Below are 17,988 nucleotides of genomic sequence, written 5' to 3' on the forward strand. Positions count from 1 at the left end.
TTACACAGACCCACCCAGGCCTCCACCATCCCCAAGACTCACCAAAACAGGGAGTGACCCCAAGGGGCAGGACTTGGGCTGACATTTCAGGTATGGGGTCCCCCAGCACCAGAGATGGGGGGGGATCTGACAGCAGTCCCAAAGGACCCACCTGCCCTCACAGCTGCAGCCCACCACAAAGAAAGAGCCTCGAGGCCCCCCACTGACCAGTGGTGCCGGTGAGGGGAGCTCGGCCAGGCTGGCGAGGTGTTCCTGGAGGGAAAGGGCGTCTCCAGGGCTCCCTCTCCTGGACACCCTCCTGGCCCAGGTCCCTGCAGAGCACAGTGTGGTCCTGGGGCAGGAAAGGCCAGGATGCTGGGTCTTGGAGAGGGGGCTGGGACCCTCCGTGGGAAGGCAGCTTCCTGCCGTGGCCGCTGAGGACTTCCTCCCCGGTGGGGACAATGCCGGGAAGGGGATCTGGGGAGAGTCTGCAGGAAGCCCAGGCCAAGGGTTGCGGGGAGGAAGGATTGAGCAAGGACCTCAGCCCAAAACCCGGCGGCTCCCGTGGACTGAGTCTTCCAGGGACAGCACCACATGTCCCAGATGCAGGTGTGAATTTGGCTCAGTCCACAGCTATTGTTGCCCTCAGGCTTCCAGGGGTCTCCCCCTCCCCCCTCCCTGAGGCCCACCCAGACTCCTGCCCTATCCCTTCTCTCCCATGCCCCCCTCCTCCCCCCCTCACTTTGTCTGTCTCTTTCTCCACCCCCTTCTTTTTCCTTTCCCTAGGCTGCACCTCTGCCCAGAACCTTCCTCATCTATTCAGCCCACCTATCCTCAGGGTGGTGGCACTGACCACCCACCCCAGGCCATGGGGTTCTCCTCAGTGCTCTCTTACAGCGACGTGAACCTGAATGTGAAGGTGCACCCACCGCTTACACAGGTAGAGCTCAGACCTGGGAGCCTGGGGTGGGCAACAGCGGGGGAGGCAGGGCCCGAGAGCTGGGCACGCCCTGCAAGGGGCCTCAACTGCCAGGGCAGCAGGAAGCAGGGTCAGAGCCTGGGAAGAGGGCCATTCTCCAGGCCAGCTGGGTTAAGGGCCCAGCTTCCCGAGAAGGCCCACACCTCCGGGCTGGGGAGGACAGAAACTTGGAGTCCATCTTCCTGTGCGGCCTTTCCCGGCACCAGGGCAGAGGGGGGCTGGACCAAGGAAGGTGGACACTGAGTTCACACACATGGACCTTTGCCTCTGAGGCCTCAGTCCCTCAGCCTCAGTTTACCCCTTCTGTTCCCAGCCCCTCAGAGCCTCCGTTTCTGCCCCTGACAAGAGGCTGGGGAGACACAGACAGGCAGGGCAGTGGTGCTTAGAAATTCCATCTCCTGGTGGAGTTGTTAAAATACAGATTCCTGAATCCCAACTAAGAAGTGCTAAACTAGAATCTAAGACAGAGCACTAAGTTAAGAATACAATTTTACCTATATGTTCCCAAAAATCCTAGTTTAGCACTTCTTAGTTGGGATTCAGGAATCTGTGTGTGTGGGTTTGTTTTTTTTTTTTTTTAATATATTTTATTGATATTTTACAGAGAGGAAGGGAGAGAGATAGAGAGCTAGAAATGTCAATGAGAGAGAAACATCAACCAGCTGCCTCTTGCACACCCCCTACCGGGGATGTGCTGGCAACCAAGGTACATGGCCCTGACCGGAATCGAACCCGGGACCTTTCAATCCGCAGACCGATGCTCTACCACTGAGCTAAACTGGTTTCGGCAGGAGGAATCTGTGTTTTAACAACTCCACCAGTTGATTCTCATCATGAGAGAAGTTTGGGAAACACTGCTCTATGCTATAGGCAGCCTTGGGGTGTCTGTGTGCTCAGAAGGTTGTGTGCTGAGGGGTGTCGGGTGGAAAGGGCAGACAGGGAAATGGGAACTAGGCTGAGAGGCAAATTCGGGCCTCAGGACGGACTGATGGATGACTGCTGTGGTGGGAAACCTGGCCAGGGTCTCTTCCTGGGAGGTTTAGTCCCGCAAAGGCCAGGAGGGCACCGAGGCCACTCCTGTGGACCCCCAGACGCAAGTCTCTCTATGGAAGGAGGCACCCTCAGGCCAGGGGCTCCCAGGCTCCCACCAGCCTGCCCCTCTGACAGAGGGGAGCATGCTCAGAGGTAGGCCCTGACGTGTCCCAGGCACGGGTGGGCCTCAGCTCCATCACCCCAGGAGACCCCACCACCAGAAAAACCCGCTCCCGCATTAAGTTCCATAGGAAACTCCTTCCCTCCCCCCCAGGGGATTCCCGCACCCCAGGCCGCCGGCTGGAGCGGGAAGGCGGCTGCTCAGCACTGACCCCGTGCGGCCGCTCAGGGCAGTGAAGGCCGAGACTCGCCCGACGGGGCGCGCGGGCGGCGCCGACCCTGGAGCCTCGCTGGGTTTTCCACTCACTTGACCTCACGGTCTCCTTCCTCCGGCCGCACCTCCCAACCTTTCCGTCTCCAAAAGGGAGCCCTGGAATTGGCTCAGAACTACGCCCCGCCACCCCACCCCCACCCCCCAAAACCCCCGCTTTATCTGCTGTGACCTTGGCCCCGCCCCCTTGGCCCCCAGCCCCAGCCTCTCTGTCGCCTGCAGGGTCGGGGGTCAGGCTGGGAAACCCCCAGGAGCAGCTGGGCGGGGGGAGCGGGGGAGGGAAGAGAAGCGGGGTCTTGGGGCGGCAGGAAGGAGCCCGAGGCACCGCTATTTAAGCCACTTTTCTCTTGGGCCATGGACAGAGCCGGGGCCCAGCATGGAACAGGGCCTGACCTTCCTGCTCCCTCTCCTCTTGGGGCTCCTCCAGCAAGGCCGCGGTGAGCCCGGGAGGGGCGCCGAGGGGGCAGGGGCTTAGGGAGGAGCAGGGAGGGGTGCGGAGGGAGCTCGGAAGAGGGGGTTTCCATGAAAAGAGGGGGTTCTGACAGGGCAGGGGGCTTAGGGAGGAGCAGGGAGGGGTGCGGAGGGAGCTCGGAAGAGGGGGTTTCCATGAAAAGAGGGGGTTCTGAGAGGGCAGGGGGCTTAGGGAGGAGCAGGGAGGGGTGCGGAGGGAGCTCGGTGGAGGGCAGTGGGGAGGCTCAGGGAAGGTGATGGGGATCCACAGAGGAACGCTTTGGAGGGGCTGGGAGGCTTGGGGGCAGAGAGGGAGCTGGGGCAGGGGTCTGAGGATGGGAGGGGGTGGGACCGAGAGCGCTGTCTGCCTGCAGGTGGGCGCCTGGAGGTGGAGCCCCCCGAGCCCGTGGTGGCAGTGGCCGTGGGGGAATCGAGGCAGCTCACCTGCCGCCGGGCCTGTGCGGACGGCCGGGCCGCCGTGGTGCAGTGGCGGGGCCTGGACACCAGCCTGGGCGCCGTGCAGTCGGGCGCCGGCAGCAGCGTCCTCTCCGTGCACAACGCCTCACTGTCGTCCGCGGGGATCCACACATGTGTGGGCACCTGCGGGACCAACACTCTCCGGCACCACGTGCGGCTCCTGGTGTTCGGTGAGCCCCCGCCCCTCCTCGCAGCCCTGCTTTATCTGTTTCTATGCCACCTCTGCCCGGGAGCCTTCCCAGATTGCCCACCCTGCTCCAGCTCAAACTGAAATGCAACCCACTTCGTTCTTGCCACATTCCCCCCCTCCCCCCAGGCTCCCAGCCTTCACTCCCACAACCCCAGCCTGTCCCCAAACCTCCCATACCTGACCCCAACCCTCTTTCTGCGCTAGGTCCCCCTCCAGCATCCTTTTTATGTTTATAGCCACTCAAGGTGTGACCACTGGGTCCACCCTGTCTCTCTGCACCAGCAGTCCCTCCTCCATCCTGCTTGGTCCCACACGCATCACCCCCCTCAGGGCCCAGTCTTCACCCTCTAGGCCAGTGGTTCCCAAAAGGGCAATTTGATCTTTAAGGGGGGCAATTCGAGAATGAGTTATTAACAGTGAATTTTTTGCCTTTCTTATGGTGCTAGGGGCCTCATATACAGTATATATATATATATATATTGTGACATATTTATGCATTTCAGCTCTCTATTATATGTTTTGAAACTTTATTTGCTTTTTTTTTTCATGTCACTTCATGTTATTTTTTAAATAATTTCTTAGTGATTTCTTTCTCAGTACTTCAACTGTCCTTTCGTTCTTTTATTTTTCTCTTTCATGGATGCCGTGTTCTTTAAAGCTTGTTTAGACCAAGTTAATGGCCTTGTAGGCTTCCTCCACAAGAATAGAATTCACTTTTTGAATAATGAGAATTACATGGCCCTAGCCGGCATGGCTCAGTGGAGAGAGAGTCGGCCTGCGGACTGAACGGTCCCAGGTTCGATTCTGGCCAACGGCACATGCCTGGGTTGTGGGTCAGTCCCCAGCAGGGGGCGTGCGGGAGGCAGCCAGTCTCTCATCATTGATGTTCCTCTCTCTCTCTCTCTCTCTCTCTCTCTCTCTCTCTCTCTCCCTCTCCCTTCCTCTCTGAAATCAATAAAGAAATATATATTTTTTTTAAGTTATATGTAACAGGGGGGACATCAGGATTTCAGGAATGCTTAGCTGGACCGTGGCCAAAATAAAAGGTTGGGAACCACTGCTCTAGGCTCAGCCCGTGCCCCTCCAAACCTCCCTACACAGCCTTCCCGGACCAGCTGACGGTCTCCCCAGAGGCCCTGGTGGCCGGGCAGGCCCAAGAGTTGGCCTGCACAGCCCACAACATCACGCCTGCCAGCCCTGATGTCCTCTCCTTGTCCCTACTCCTGGGGGACCAGGAACTGGAGGGGGTGCAGGACCTGGGCCAGGAGGAGGACGAGGAGCCCCAGGAGGGTGAGGACCAGTTGTTCCAAGTGACAAAGCGCTGGCTGCTTCCCCCCCTGGGGACACCTGCTCCACTCACCCTCCACTGCCAGGCGACCATGAGGCTGCCGGGCATGGAGCCTCGGAGCCACCGCAAGCCCATTTCAGGTGAGTCTGCAGGGTCCTGCCTGCCCTGCACCTTTGTGTCCCCCAGGAAGTGGGCGAAGTCACACCACCCAGCTCCTAGGAGCCTTGGTGAGTGGTGTGCAGCAGCTCTTCTGTAATTCGGATTCTGCCCCTCACCTGCTGGGGTCCCATCTAGGGCCTACTCTCGGTCAGAGTCCCTAGGAAGGTGGGGAAATTGCATCCCTCTTGAGTCTGTCCCTTACTGGCAGCCAGAGAGATACTTCTAAATCATTTGTTTATTCATCCATTCAACAAATTTACTGAGCACCTACCTTCCATGTGCTCTGGTACCAGTTCTGCCCTTTCCCTTGGTCCCTGGCTCCCACCCTCATCCCCACAGTTTTATTTCTTGGTAGCAGCCACCAGAGGGCGCCTGAGAGCACCTGAGTCCAACCTGTTCTGCTCACAGCAGTTCAGGGCTCCCACCTCCCTCCAAATAAAAGCCCAAGACCTCCCTGGGGCCCCCAAGGCTCTGCACCACCTATACCATCATCCCCTGCCCTTATTTCCTCCCTCACTCTGCTCCAGCCACACAGATGTCCTCACTATTCCTCCATCAGACACGGACCAGCCTCAGGGCCTTTGCATGTGCTGTGCCCTCCACTAGGAATGCTCTTCCCCCAAATCTCTCCTACTCACCTCTCTCAGGTCACCTTCCCAGTGAGCCTTCCCCTGACTTCCCCCTTCCCCTCACAGATGGACATGTTTGCGCACACACACACACACACACACACACACACACCCTTTCTCTCGTTGAATGTTTATTGAAACATTTTTATTAACATCTGACTTCCCATATGTTCTTTTTATTTTCCCCCTACTCCTGGCTTCACCGAAATAGGAATGTGTGTATTACTCATGGTGGTGTTCTCATTGGCTAAAACAGTGTCTAGAACATAGGTGCTGAATAGATACACTCTGAATGAATAACTGTTATAGCGCCTAGCACATGGCAGGTATTCAATAAGCAGGTGCTGAATGATGAACGAGTAATATCTAACACGGGCCCTGGCACACAGCAGGTGCTCAGTTTGTGTCAGATGCACCCTCCCTCTCTCCGCCTCCTAGTCCCATAATAATAAAATCCAATGCTCATGCTCACTGACCCTACGCTCCGGGTGCATGTGTGGGTCTTGGTGGCGGGCTCTCATCTCCTTTACGTGAGGAAAGTGAGATCCGGAGGTTCAGAAGTTCCCTGAGGGTGGGGAGGGCCACAACATACCAACCCCACTCCCACCCACTCGCACACATTGCAATTCACCAAGTGGCCCAAGGTGGGAGTTGAGGCAGTTTGACCCAACCCCATGGTCCAGACGGAGAAACTGAGGCAAGAAAGCAACGGAGGAGACAGGAAGAAAAGCGCTGCCCTCTTTTCCAGTCCGGCCACAACCTCCCTGGACGCCATCCTGGAGCAGAACTCCATCCACAGCCCCGGGAGTCCTGACCTCCTCGAAGGCCCCAGTCACAACCTCCCTGGAGGCCACCCTGGAGCAGACCTCCACCCACAGCCCCCGGAGTCCTGGCCCCGAAGCTGGGAACAGCTCCACCCGGCCCTGCCACCCTGAGATCCACCAGTCGCCAATACCAGGGGGTCTGGAGCTGCTGTGCGAAGCAGCCTGCGGCCCTGGCGTAGCTGTACGTTGGACCCGGGCGCCCGGCGGTCTGGCAGCTTACCAGAGGAAGGAGGACGGGGCCCAGGCTTGGCTGACCGTGCTGTGGGCTGGATGCAACCCTGAGGGCTGGTTCCAGTGCCGCCTGGACCCAGGGGGCCACACAGCCCGTCTGTACCTGCTCCCGGAAGTCTGTGAGTGTGGCGGGGTGGGGTGGGCCCTGGGGGAGCCTGGGAGGGAGGAAGGCTGGCATACAGGCCTTAGATGAGGAGATGCCCTGCCCAGTCTGCTTCCCCCACTGTCCAGCGGGTTCACAGTTGCCTGGCATGGCAAGGCCTACATTTCAGGAACTACATAGATTTCACAGCAGTCTGTAAACTGAACTGTAAGACTACAACAGCCTGTGGAATAAAAATAGAATACAGCCACTTAAGTCATTTCAAATTTTCCAGTAGCCATATTCAGAAAAAGAAGTAAAGTTAATGTATTTTTAAAATGTTTTTATTTATTTTAGAGAGGAAGGGAAAGGGAAAAATAGAAACATCAATGATAGAGAAACATTAACATCAATTGGCTGCCTCCTGCACACACCCCACTGAGGATTGAGCCCAAAATCCAGTCATGTGCCCTGACCAGGAATCAAACCAGCAAAATCTTTTTTTAAAAATATATATATATTTTTTATTTACAGAGAGGAAGGGAGAGGGATAGTTAGAAACATCAATCAGCCACCTCCTGCATACCCCCTACTGGGGATGTGCCTGTAACCAAGGTACATGCCCTTGACTGGAATTGAATCTTGGACCCTTCAGTCCACAGACCGACGCGCTATCCACTGAGCCAAACCAGTTAGGGCCAAACCAGCAAACTCTTGGTGCATAGGTTGACACTCAACCACTGAGCGCACTGGACAGCTCACTTCATATCTAAGGTCCTACATACCTGTCAAAAGATTCACTCCAGCCTCTGTTGCTCCGGGCTGTTCCATGCCCAGCTGCTCCAGGCCTGGCTGCTCCCAACCTGGCTGCTCCGGGCCCGGCCGCTCTGGGCCTAGCCGCTTCCGGCCTGGCTGCTCTGGGCCTGGATTAAGCCAGTGATTTTCAATCAACGAGCACAAGAATTTTTAAAACATGCAATACCTATTTAGTCAGGGGCACTGAACTCCTTTCCCTTATATTGTCCATTTAAAAATGACAACAGCCAACAAAACAATAGCCGTCCTGTTTGAATGAATAAAAATTACACCTGTTTTTATGTCATATCGGCAAAAAATATGTTTTAACGTGCCACAGAATTTCAATAATTTATGTGTGCCATGGGATGAGAAAGGTTAAAGATGGCTGTTCTAAGTCATTACATCCTCCTTAAGTCTTAGGGAATGTGGTACATTTGGAAGCCCTTGGCAGGTTCTGCTGGGCTTATCCCCACCAACTGCAAAGAGGTGTTGAGGCTCCCGATGCTTCTCTCCCCAGGCTCCCCACCAATGTCCGCAGCCCTGTGGATGGGCAGCTTGGTGCTGGGGCTGCTCCTCCTAGCGTTCCTCACCCGTCGCCTGTGGAGATGCCGCCAGCCCACCAGGTGACCACAGGGCCCACCAGCACCGCCGAAGTGGCCTGCCTTCCTTCAACTCAGTTGTGACTAGAGGACGATTGCAGGGCTCTGGACAGCATGAGGGCTGACAGAGGGTCCTTTGCCCTGATGGCCAGAACATCTAGGCTTCTCAGCTGGCCAGGTTCCCCGCTGTGGGACCCCTGGGGACCTGCCCCTGCCCCTGCCCCTGCCCCCAACTGGGAGAATAAAGAGCATGCTGTCTGACCCCGGTGGCTTCTGTTGTGGTAGGAGGACCCTGGACTTCTCTGCCCTGGGCGACTCCCCAGAGAAACAGGACAGACAGACGCCCCAGGCCCACTAGCCTGGGGCTGGAGGAGTGTGCACTTGGCCTGGGGAGGGAGAATACAGATACTGTGCCTTTCCCTGGATACTGGGAACCTGGAACTCAAGAATAACTGGGGGGTCACCAAAAGAAACGGAGAATGTATTTGGTGGGGGATGGGGAGACAGGGTGGTAAAAGACACAGAAGAGATGGCTTGTTAAGGGAGCTAGGGAGGAGACAGAGCAGAAACAGAAGATACACCATCAGCGGATACCAGGGACCAGAGCCCGTGAGCCCCGGGGAACTATGGGGATGTAGAGAGCCCTAGAGGAGACAGCCTGGGATGGGGAGTGTGACATGGGATGGGGGACTGGGGGCTACTGACTCCTCAAACACGCACAGGGGTCTAGGGGCCGTGGGAGCCGAGCAGACCGCAGCCTGGGGGTGGTTGGGACGGGGGTCCCCCAAGCGGTGAACTATAAGCTCAGACCAAGACTGGGTTGGGTTGAAGGCCAGCCTGGGGGGCAAAGACACAAAGACAAAAAATTAAAAATGGGGCAGGGCGGCGCTCCATCATTGACTCCGGGTGGAACAATCCCCTCTCTCGCGCTGCCAGCTGCTCCGGTCACCGAGGAGACTGGTTGCTAGGGAACCGTGCCAGGAAGGACTCGCCCACTACCGAGTCCGCCAGCAACCCCGGCTTCCCGTCAGGCACCAAGCCCTTCCTTGGAAGCCATTTTTCAGTCTGGCAAAGTTCGGGGCCTACGCCAAAAAAGGCAACCAGTACACGTAAAGAGGACACTGGAGCGGGGAATGCCCATTAGAACCTAACGGAAAGGGTGGCTTGCATTACTGAGTTCCCAATTTTTCCAAGAGTCACCCGGCGTCCTCTGCCCTTAACCAAGATGGCCGCCAAGAGGCGCCAGCGCGCTGTGGCATATGACGGCACTTCCGCTCCCATTGCCCTCAGCGAAGATGGCGGCAGTGGAGAAGCGGCGGTTGGCCGTGGCCCCGGCGGCCAATTTCATAGACAGCAACCGGCCCTCGGTGTCCGGGGCGGCAGCAACGACCGAGAGCGAGGAGGACTTCCTGCAGCAGCTCGGCGTGACAAAAATGCTGCGCGCAGCCCTGTTGAAGGTGCTGGAGGCCCGGCCCGAGGAACCGATCTCCTTCCTGGCGCACTACTTCGAGAACATGGGCCTCAGTACGCCTGCAAACAGTGGCGCCGGGGAGCCCCCGGGCCAGCTCCTGCTTCAGCAGCAGCGCCTGGGCCGCGCGCTGTGGCACCTTCGCCTGGCTCACCACTCCCAGAGGTGCGGGACTGGGTCGGGCCTGGGCGGGGGTGTGGAGGGGTCGGACTTCAATTCCCAGCATGCTCCGCGCGGCTCTTCGCCCCGGGTCCCGGTGCTTGAATGCGTGGCATGCTGGGAACTATAGTCTACAGTGCCTCCCTGACGCTAGATCCACCCAGACCGTGATGGGTTAGAGGTCCCCAGGGTATTCTGGCAGTGACCTGCGTGCTATGCGCAAGCTTCAACTTTTGTGATGCCTTTTTGTAGGTAATGAGTCCCCCTTGCAGCCCACCCAACTTTTTTAAGATCATGGAGCCCAGAGAGGGCTTTGCCCAAGGTCACAGAGCAATTCTCTGAGCCAGGTCCCGAGCTAGCTAGGAGGGACCTGTCCATTGAGCCAGAAAAGGAATATTTTATAGGGTTGGGCTGTGGAGACAGAAAGCAACCTAGTCACCCAATGCCCCTATCCTAAAGGGAGGCTCCCATCGTATAGGAGCGGTGTCCAGGAAGAAGAACCCTGAGTGACACACAGAAAGGTGGTGCCTCAGGTGCACCTGCCTGGAGGCAGTACAGGTGCACTGTGGGACACACTTCCTTCTCACAGCTGAAGCATGGTAGGATAGAGGGGGTGGCGCCTCCCCACTCCCCTCAAGTCCCTGCTTACCCACAGTTGTAAGCCCAAGGAAGGTGGTTGAGGAATATGTGTTGAAATTGAATGCATGGTCTGCATCAGGTGGACTGAGGAGAAGCATCATCAACCAGACAAAGTCATTGACTGGATGTGGGTGGACTGGGTTTTGGCTAGGGGCATCTCCAGCAGCAGAGCCTGCGGCAAGCATTCATATGGGGGTGATCTTATAAGAGTGTGCTCCCAGGAGACCTCAGGAAGGAGGAAGCCAACCAAGGGAGCATTTCAGCTTGATTCTCAAGGTATTCCCAGGTGCTTCTGGGCAGACCTCCAGAAAGAGTCCCACACTTTGTGCAAACCACACGAAGGAAAGTACAGAGGTGCTGGGGAGGGAGCTCCTGTGGGAGCGGTGTGGGAAGCAGGCATCTGAGCAGAGCGGTCCCATCTCCACCACAAATTACCACAAACTTGGTGGCTTAAAACAACAGAAATATATTCTCCCACAGGAGAAAAGGGAATACAGGGTATGCAAGATGACAGCCAGACAAGAGAGCAGCAGGGTATCTGGGAGCTGGGCCACCCCTGAGATAGGGACCTGGGAAGAGGAGCAGGTGGGACATCCATGGGCTCTGGACACGCTCTGAAGGCCGAGCTGATGGATTTGCTGGGGCCAGGGTGGAAGGGGGGGGGGGGTAGGGCAGTCCCAGGTATCTACTGGGAGGTTACTGGTTTGGGGAAAGTTCCCAGAGTCAGGCAGCTGGGAGAACCTCGCAGCAGGAAAGTGGACAAGTAGGTCTAAAACTGAGATGTGCAAGTGGGACAGGAGGTTGTCAACTTGGAGGAAAGGTGAAGGCCTCAGAAGAGCTGGGAAGAGCCCAGGCTCCAACTTTGAGGAGCCCCAGCCTCAGAGAACCCACAAAAAGTATGTGAAGGCAGACCAGTTGTGAAGATGGGAACCAGAAGAGAGTGGCATCCAAGGACATCTTCCAAGGAGGGAAAGTGGTCAGTGATAGGGCCACATGTGCAGTTGTTCAGGTCAAGCAATGCACAAGCCACTCTCCCCGTAGACATCACAGACAGGGATATTTATATGCGGCTTTTTATAGAGTTCTTCCCTAATTCATACAAAAACACCATGTGGACAGTAGCCCTGTGTCCAATGGTCCAGTAAATGAAGGCTGAGAAGCATCTGTTGGATTTAGGATCAACAGGAAAATGTATTAGTTCCCTCTGGCGCTATAACAAAATTACCACAAACTTGGTGGCTTAAAATAACAGAAATATATTCTCCCACAGTCCTGGAGGCCAGAAGTCTGAAATCAAGGTGTTGCAGGGCTGAGCTCCCTCTGGAGGTTCTGGGGGAGGGTCTTTCCTGCCTCCTAGCTCCTGGATGTCCCGGGGCTTGTGGAAGCAGCACTTCAGCCGTCGTCTCGTTATCACATAGCTACCATCTCCTCTATGTCTCTCTGTCCTCTCCTAAGAACATTTGGCATTGGACTGGGAGCCATCTCACCCTATCTCCAGATCCTGAACTAATTACAAATACCCTAGTTCCAAATAAGGTCACACTCATAGGTTCTAGATGGATGTACGTTTTGTGGGGACACAAAGGTATTGGGCTGTTGTTGTTGGGAGCAGCAAGGGCACAGGGAGAGCAGTGAGCAGGGGCCCTTTATCACGCCTGTCAGGTCAGGAGTAGAATTGTGACCAGGAAGTCGCAGGTGTGGGAGACAGGTGCTCCGAGGTTAGGCAACTTTACCTGACGCTGCAAGGCTGACCAGGCTATCACGAGGCTGCTCTTGAGCACGTCGTCACAAAAGAGGGTGTGCAGGTGTCTCGAGAAGTCAGAACTGCTGGCCTGCCGGACTGGTGATGGCATCCCATCACCCCCCTGCTGGCCTCAGGACCCGGGGTTTCATCTGGATTTGTGAGGGCTGCATGGCCATGAGGAGACAAAGCCAGAGTCAGACCCAGGCAGTGTGGCTCCAAGGACTTCTCAGCCATCATGTTGCTAATAGTAACTGCAGGAATGCCAGGCACCAACAGGTCCAGGCTAAGGCTCCTGAGCTCACGCCACCTCTGAGGGCTGTCCTGGGTACTGTGGAGTGCTGGGCATCATTCCTAGCCCCCACCTCAGTGTGACAATAACTGCAAATGTCCCCAGATATTACCCAGTGAGCCCTTGGGGCACAATTACCCCTATTAAGAACCCCTGGTCTAAAATGAGGTTTCTGTGACTTTATGAGCCACCCCCCTTAAATATATTCTTTTTTTGTTTTAACAAATGCTCACATATTTCACAAATTGCTGACAGGAATGGAGCCCCAGTAAGTGCCCAGTTCCAATTCACAGAAGGGAAACAGTTCCATGGTGGAGCCAAGATGGAACCCAGGCCGACAAGTCCAGAGCTGGCTGCCTTCTTTTTTTTCTTTTTTTAAATATATTTTATTGATTTTTTATAGAGAGGAAGAGAGAGTCAAAAACATTGATGGGAGAGAACCATCCATCAGCTGCCTCCTACACACCCCCTACTGGGGGGTGCCCACAACCAAGGTACAAGCCCTTGACCGGAATCGAACCCGGGACCCTTCAGTCCGCAGGCCAACGCTGTATCCAGTGAGCCAAACCAGTTTTGGTCCTGGCTGCCTTCTTGCCCGCCCCCCAGATGGCATGGTTGCCCCTCATGATTGGGAACCACCTGGGGAGCCCCCCAGAGGGGCTGTTATGAGGCCTCGGCCTAGAGGTTGGTTGTTGCCTTCTTCTGGGTTTCTTGCCCAATCCTCGTCATAGCTCTGATCTCACTGGGCTGTAATTACCCCTTTGCATGCCTTCCTGCCCCACGAGGCCAGGAGCCTAAGATAAACAGCTTCTGGACAGCCCAGCTGAATTGCAGCCCAGGTTATAGCAAATGACAAGCACACATGGGGCCCCTCCCAAGTGCTGGCACAATCTGGAACGCTGGCATAAGATCTACCCTCTGTCCTCACAAGACTCCAGGGGCTCAGATTACAACCCTCGTTCTCCACATGAGGAAAGTGAGAGGCAGCGGCTAGGACTTGCATGCAGCTGAGCTGGGTCCACCTGGGGAACCTACAAGCACCTAGATGTTTGCCCCCCAGATTCCTGGGAGAGAGCTTCAGGGCCCTGAAACCTCAGTGGCCTCAACACAGCTAAGGTTTGTGTCCTCACACCGCCGGGCTGCTGTGAGCTTACACCGTGCAGGCGACCATGGAGAATGATGTGATGGCTCCGAAAATTTCCATTAAACGTGGCCCTCGCCTGGCTCACTTTCACATTTCAGTCACCAAAGCAAGTCAGAGGGCTCAGTCACAGGGTGGAGGGTTGGACAGCACAGTGCTTTCCAGCCTTCCAGATGCCCCTGGAGGCCCTCACCTCTTGGTATTCACACCTGCATGCACCCGTCTCCCACATCTACAGGATGTGTCAACTCTAGGTGTCACGGACACATGGAGTGTGTGGGAGCACACACGCCATGTGTGGAGGTGCTCATCACTCCATGGGGACGCCCAGGGCCAGGACCCAAGGCCTCCTGTCTGAGCCAGCATGTGAAACACCTCCACTGTCCAGCTTCAGAGGACCATGGCCACAGCTGACATCCTGACCTCGACCTTATAAGGGAACAGGCCAGAATCCTCCCACTAAGCCCCTCCCGAGTTCCTGCCATACAGAAGCCTCGTCATAACTGTTGTTGCCATTTTAGGACATCAAGTGTGTCATGTAGCAATGGGTAACTGATACAGGCACTCATGGCCGCCACAGTTACACCAGATTCCCCCAACTTCCTTCTTCCGGGGAAGGAGCTAATAAAAGCTCCTACACAGGGTTATTATGTGCTAACAGTCGTAATCATGGAAACAAATGTTTGTTGAACATGAAGCTGCATCTGGCACCCCTTCTGCTTCCCTGGATGGTCTTAGTCACTTCAAAGGGCCCAATAAATGGGAAGGCAGAGGAGTTGATGGCCAGATGGGTGCGGACGGGTCCCAGCTGGGAGAGAGACCTCCCAAGCTACTGCCCTCACCTCTGTGCCAGTTTCCTGTGTAATGGGGTTTTGACCTACATAGCTCATCAGGTCAGCACAGCTATTTATAAGCCTCGTGCTGGGCAGCAGAGGCGACCAGAGTATAAGTTTACTGGACACCTCCTATATGTTGGTCAGCATTTACTGGGCACCCACTATACACTAACCCATAGAAAGGTGAGGTGAGGTGCCAGAAAGGTGAGATCAGAGTGGTGCTGCAGCCCTGGGCAGGTGGCTCATGGTCCCGTACACCAAAGGATGTGGGTTCGATTCCCGGTCAGGGCACATACCTAGGTTTTGTTCCCCGGTCAGGGCACCTACCAGAGGCGACCAGTGTTTCTCCCCTTCCCTCCCTCCCTCCTTCCCTATCTTCCTCCCTCCCTTCCTTCCTAAAACATATCCTTGGAATTGCTTCTCAGTCTTTTGGCTAAGATCAAGTGCAGTATCTGTTCTTATCAGTTTGAAAGGCATCCTTGAGGGTTGGAAGAAAGAGTGGAGCTGCAGTGTGAGCCATGGAGCTGAGCTCCCAGAAAGGGTGAATATTAAGGCCTAGGGTCAGGCCCTTCCTCCCTGGGATCCTTGGCCCACCATCAGCCTGCCTTGAACTTCACTTCCCAGCTGTGACTGTGAAACCAGTCAAAGGCCACCAGCCATCCTTCCCTGGGCCACAGGCCAGGTACTGGGCTGTAGATGTGATGAGGAGAGTGAGACACTGGGCACCCACTGTACACTAACTGCTTAAGTGTGTGGGCTCCAGGCTCACCCTACCGCCCACACTTAACCAGTGCTGCCCTACTTTGCTCACGAAGTTCACAACACATATGGCCAGGGAACATAGTAGGACCTAAGGCTGCTCAAGGGGCAAGGAACCATACCCACCACATAGCCCCCACCTTACAGCTGAGAGCAGGGTTGACAGACTTCTCTAAAGGTGGCAAGCTCTCCCAGCTTTGCAGGCTGATTCTGTTGTGAACGTTGGACTCAGCCATTGCAGCAAGAAAGCAAGCTCCCATAAGCAACATGTCACTGGGTTAACGAAGCTGTGTGCCAATAAAATTTTATTGACAAAAACAGGCAGTGGGCTGGGTTTGACCCATGGCTGTAGTTTGCCGACTCTTGGCCAGTGGGACTAGGGGAATGGAATGAGATAGGCACAGTGTTTGGGCCAAGAATGGCCACCCTGTGAGTGCAAGTGTCATCCTTAGAAGGGCAGTTGGAGAGTCCTGAGGGGCAGATGCTAGTCAGCTGACTTAGCAGACCTTTATTGAGCACCTGCCGTGGGCCAGGCACTGGTTTTGCACAGTGACTGACAGATAAAACCTGGTGTGGGTTCCTGGATATTCAGGTTGGAAAAACAAACTCATAAGGACACCATATAGTGAGTCCGGTGGTAGTAATTATTAACAAAGAAAAAGAGGAGGAAAAGATTAAGGAGGAAAGGTCCCCACCAGAACGGCGACTTGGGTTGCCATGGGGAGAGCTGTGGGAAGGGCATCCCAGGGGGAGGTCACAGCCTGTGCAGAGGCCCTGGCCTGTTGGAGGAAGAACAAGGGGGGCAGGAGCCTGGACTAGGCTGGTGGGCGTGGGGGTGGAGGGCTTTGCTGGGCTGGCCCAACACCCCTGTCCGCCTGCAGGACAGCCTTCAACAACAATGTTGGTGTGGCCTATGAGTGCCTGAGCGCCAGTGGGCGCAAGAAGAGGCCGGGGCTGGATGGGCGCACCTACAGCGAACTGCTCAAGCGCATCTGCCGAGATGGGGAGGCCCCCGAGGAGGTCGTAGCCCCCTTGCTGCGCAAGATCCAGTGCCGGGACCACGAGGCTGTGCCGCTGGATGTCTTCCGCACTGGCATGCTCACCTGCTTCGTGCTGCTGGAGTTCGTGGGGCGGGCTGGCGCCCTCTACCAGCTGCTGGAGGACCCCATGCTGGCCGTTGCTGACCGCCGCATGGGCCAGGCAGTGCTGGACACCCTGGAGGGGGTCCTGCAGGCCAGCAGCGGCGCCTCTGCTCCCACCCGCTACCTGGAGGCTGGCTCACGCCTGGGGCCTGACAGCCTGGCGCTGGCCATGGACCGAGCTCTGGTGGCTCGGCGGCCCAGCTCCCCCATGACCCGAGAGGAGTTCCTGGAGAAGGCTGCTGCCCTCTTTATTGCCAAAGTCAAGCCAGTGGGCTGAGCCCCTCCTCACCTGCCTCCTCCACCCTGACAGCCGGGGGCCCTCTGAGGCCTGGCTCGCCTGCTCCTGGGCAGAAGAACACGGCTATGAGACCAGGACTGGGGTTTCTGCATGCAGGGGGGTTGCGGAGAGCCCTCGCCCAGCTTCGGCCCTGGAATGATATTCTAGCCCCCTTCAGGGGGCGGCCAAGGGTACCTGAGGTGGACACCCCTCCCCACATACCTGTAAAGGCCCCTCTCCTCGGCAACAGTAATAAAATCTGTATCCAAAGCAGACCTGACAAGTGTTGCTCCCCACCCTCCAGCCCTGTGCCACAGAAATGTTTCTCCACCCAGCAGGCCCACCACTGCCCGGAAGCCATATTTGCCACCTGGAAATGCCAGGGTGCCCCTGGACGCAGCTTTATGGGAGCAGAGGGCAATGGGTATTCAGTGAGGTGCCCTGCCTCAGGGCTGAGGCCCTGCATGACCAGTGCTCTGGAAGATGACCCAGTCCCCAGCCCTGCTCTCTACACGCCCCACCCAAGCACTTCCTCCCTGGGCCTCCATTCTCCCAGCTATCAGAGGAAGAGTTCACAGCAGATACTACCGGCGATGATGACAGCACAGCTAACATGTTCGAGACCTCCAATGTCACAGCCCTATGAGGAAAGAACATTTGACAGACCAGGAAACCCCATCGGAAAATCAGGTGCTGTGGTCAGAAAATGGGAGGCAGAAACTCTAGCCATCCACCACTGCAGTTTCAGAGCTTGAGCAGGCTTTCCTGAGGGACCGGGCGCCGTGTGGGGCCAACCCAGGGCAGGGGGCAGGAGCCCAGCACTTCCTCTACATTTGCAGCACTTCCCAGTACATAGGGAGGGACTTTGGGAAACCTCTCTGGAAAAATCATGATTAATAACTATTTATTGACCAGCTGCCAACACTATGACATTGGTTTTATGGGCAGACAATGAGGGTAACACCTGGACCATTCAGCAAAGGCAACAGCCCATTTGACAGATGAGGGGGCCCGATCCAGATCCCCAGGGTGCAGGGCACAGGCAAAGCCTAGACTAGGCCCTAGAGCTTTATGGTTGAGAAAGCCAAGGCCCAGCTCTGAGCAGCCACTTGAGCTGCTGCTCTAGCTCTTCTGTCCTTCCTCACTGTTGACGTTTTATTTCCCTTTCCCAGACAGGTTTACCTGCCTGTCAGCGGGGCAGGGCAAGGGGTCAGGTCCTGGGGCAGCTGGGGGAGGGTGTAACTTTGGCACAGCCTGCAGTTGTTGCAGGTGTTGGCTGTCCAAGACACCTGCCAGGAAGGCCACAGGCCCAGCAGGAAGCCTGGGCCACAACAACAAGTTGGTCACCCTCACGGGGAGCTGTCATCCTGTGGAGGTGGAGAAATGGAGGGGCACCACACCTCACTCTCCTGACCAGGTGTCCTGG

General features: G+C 56.3%; 2 protein-coding genes across 2 annotated transcripts; both read left to right on the top strand.

Moving 5' to 3' along the window:
• Positions 1-2,689: 2,689 nt before the first annotated feature.
• On the top strand, positions 2,690-8,368 carry MADCAM1 (mucosal vascular addressin cell adhesion molecule 1). Its single transcript, XM_084886449.1, has 5 exons — positions 2,690-2,818; positions 3,206-3,478; positions 4,600-4,926; positions 6,323-6,748; positions 8,027-8,368. Exons 1-5 carry the CDS (start codon positions 2,758-2,760, stop codon positions 8,134-8,136), a joined length of 1,197 nt encoding a protein of 398 aa, XP_084742575.1. The 5' UTR covers positions 2,690-2,757; the 3' UTR covers positions 8,137-8,368.
• A 1,003-nt stretch (positions 8,369-9,371) lies between these two features.
• On the top strand, positions 9,372-16,835 carry TPGS1 (tubulin polyglutamylase complex subunit 1). Its single transcript, XM_084886464.1, has 2 exons — positions 9,372-9,741; positions 16,025-16,835. Exons 1-2 carry the CDS (start codon positions 9,404-9,406, stop codon positions 16,560-16,562), a joined length of 876 nt encoding a protein of 291 aa, XP_084742590.1. The 5' UTR covers positions 9,372-9,403; the 3' UTR covers positions 16,563-16,835.
• The last annotated feature ends 1,153 nt before the right edge of the window (positions 16,836-17,988 follow it).

The sequence above is a fragment of the Pipistrellus hanaki genome (genome assembly GCF_964339955.1).
Source record: "Pipistrellus hanaki genome assembly, chromosome: 5".
Lineage (NCBI taxonomy): Eukaryota > Metazoa > Chordata > Mammalia > Chiroptera > Vespertilionidae > Pipistrellus > Pipistrellus hanaki.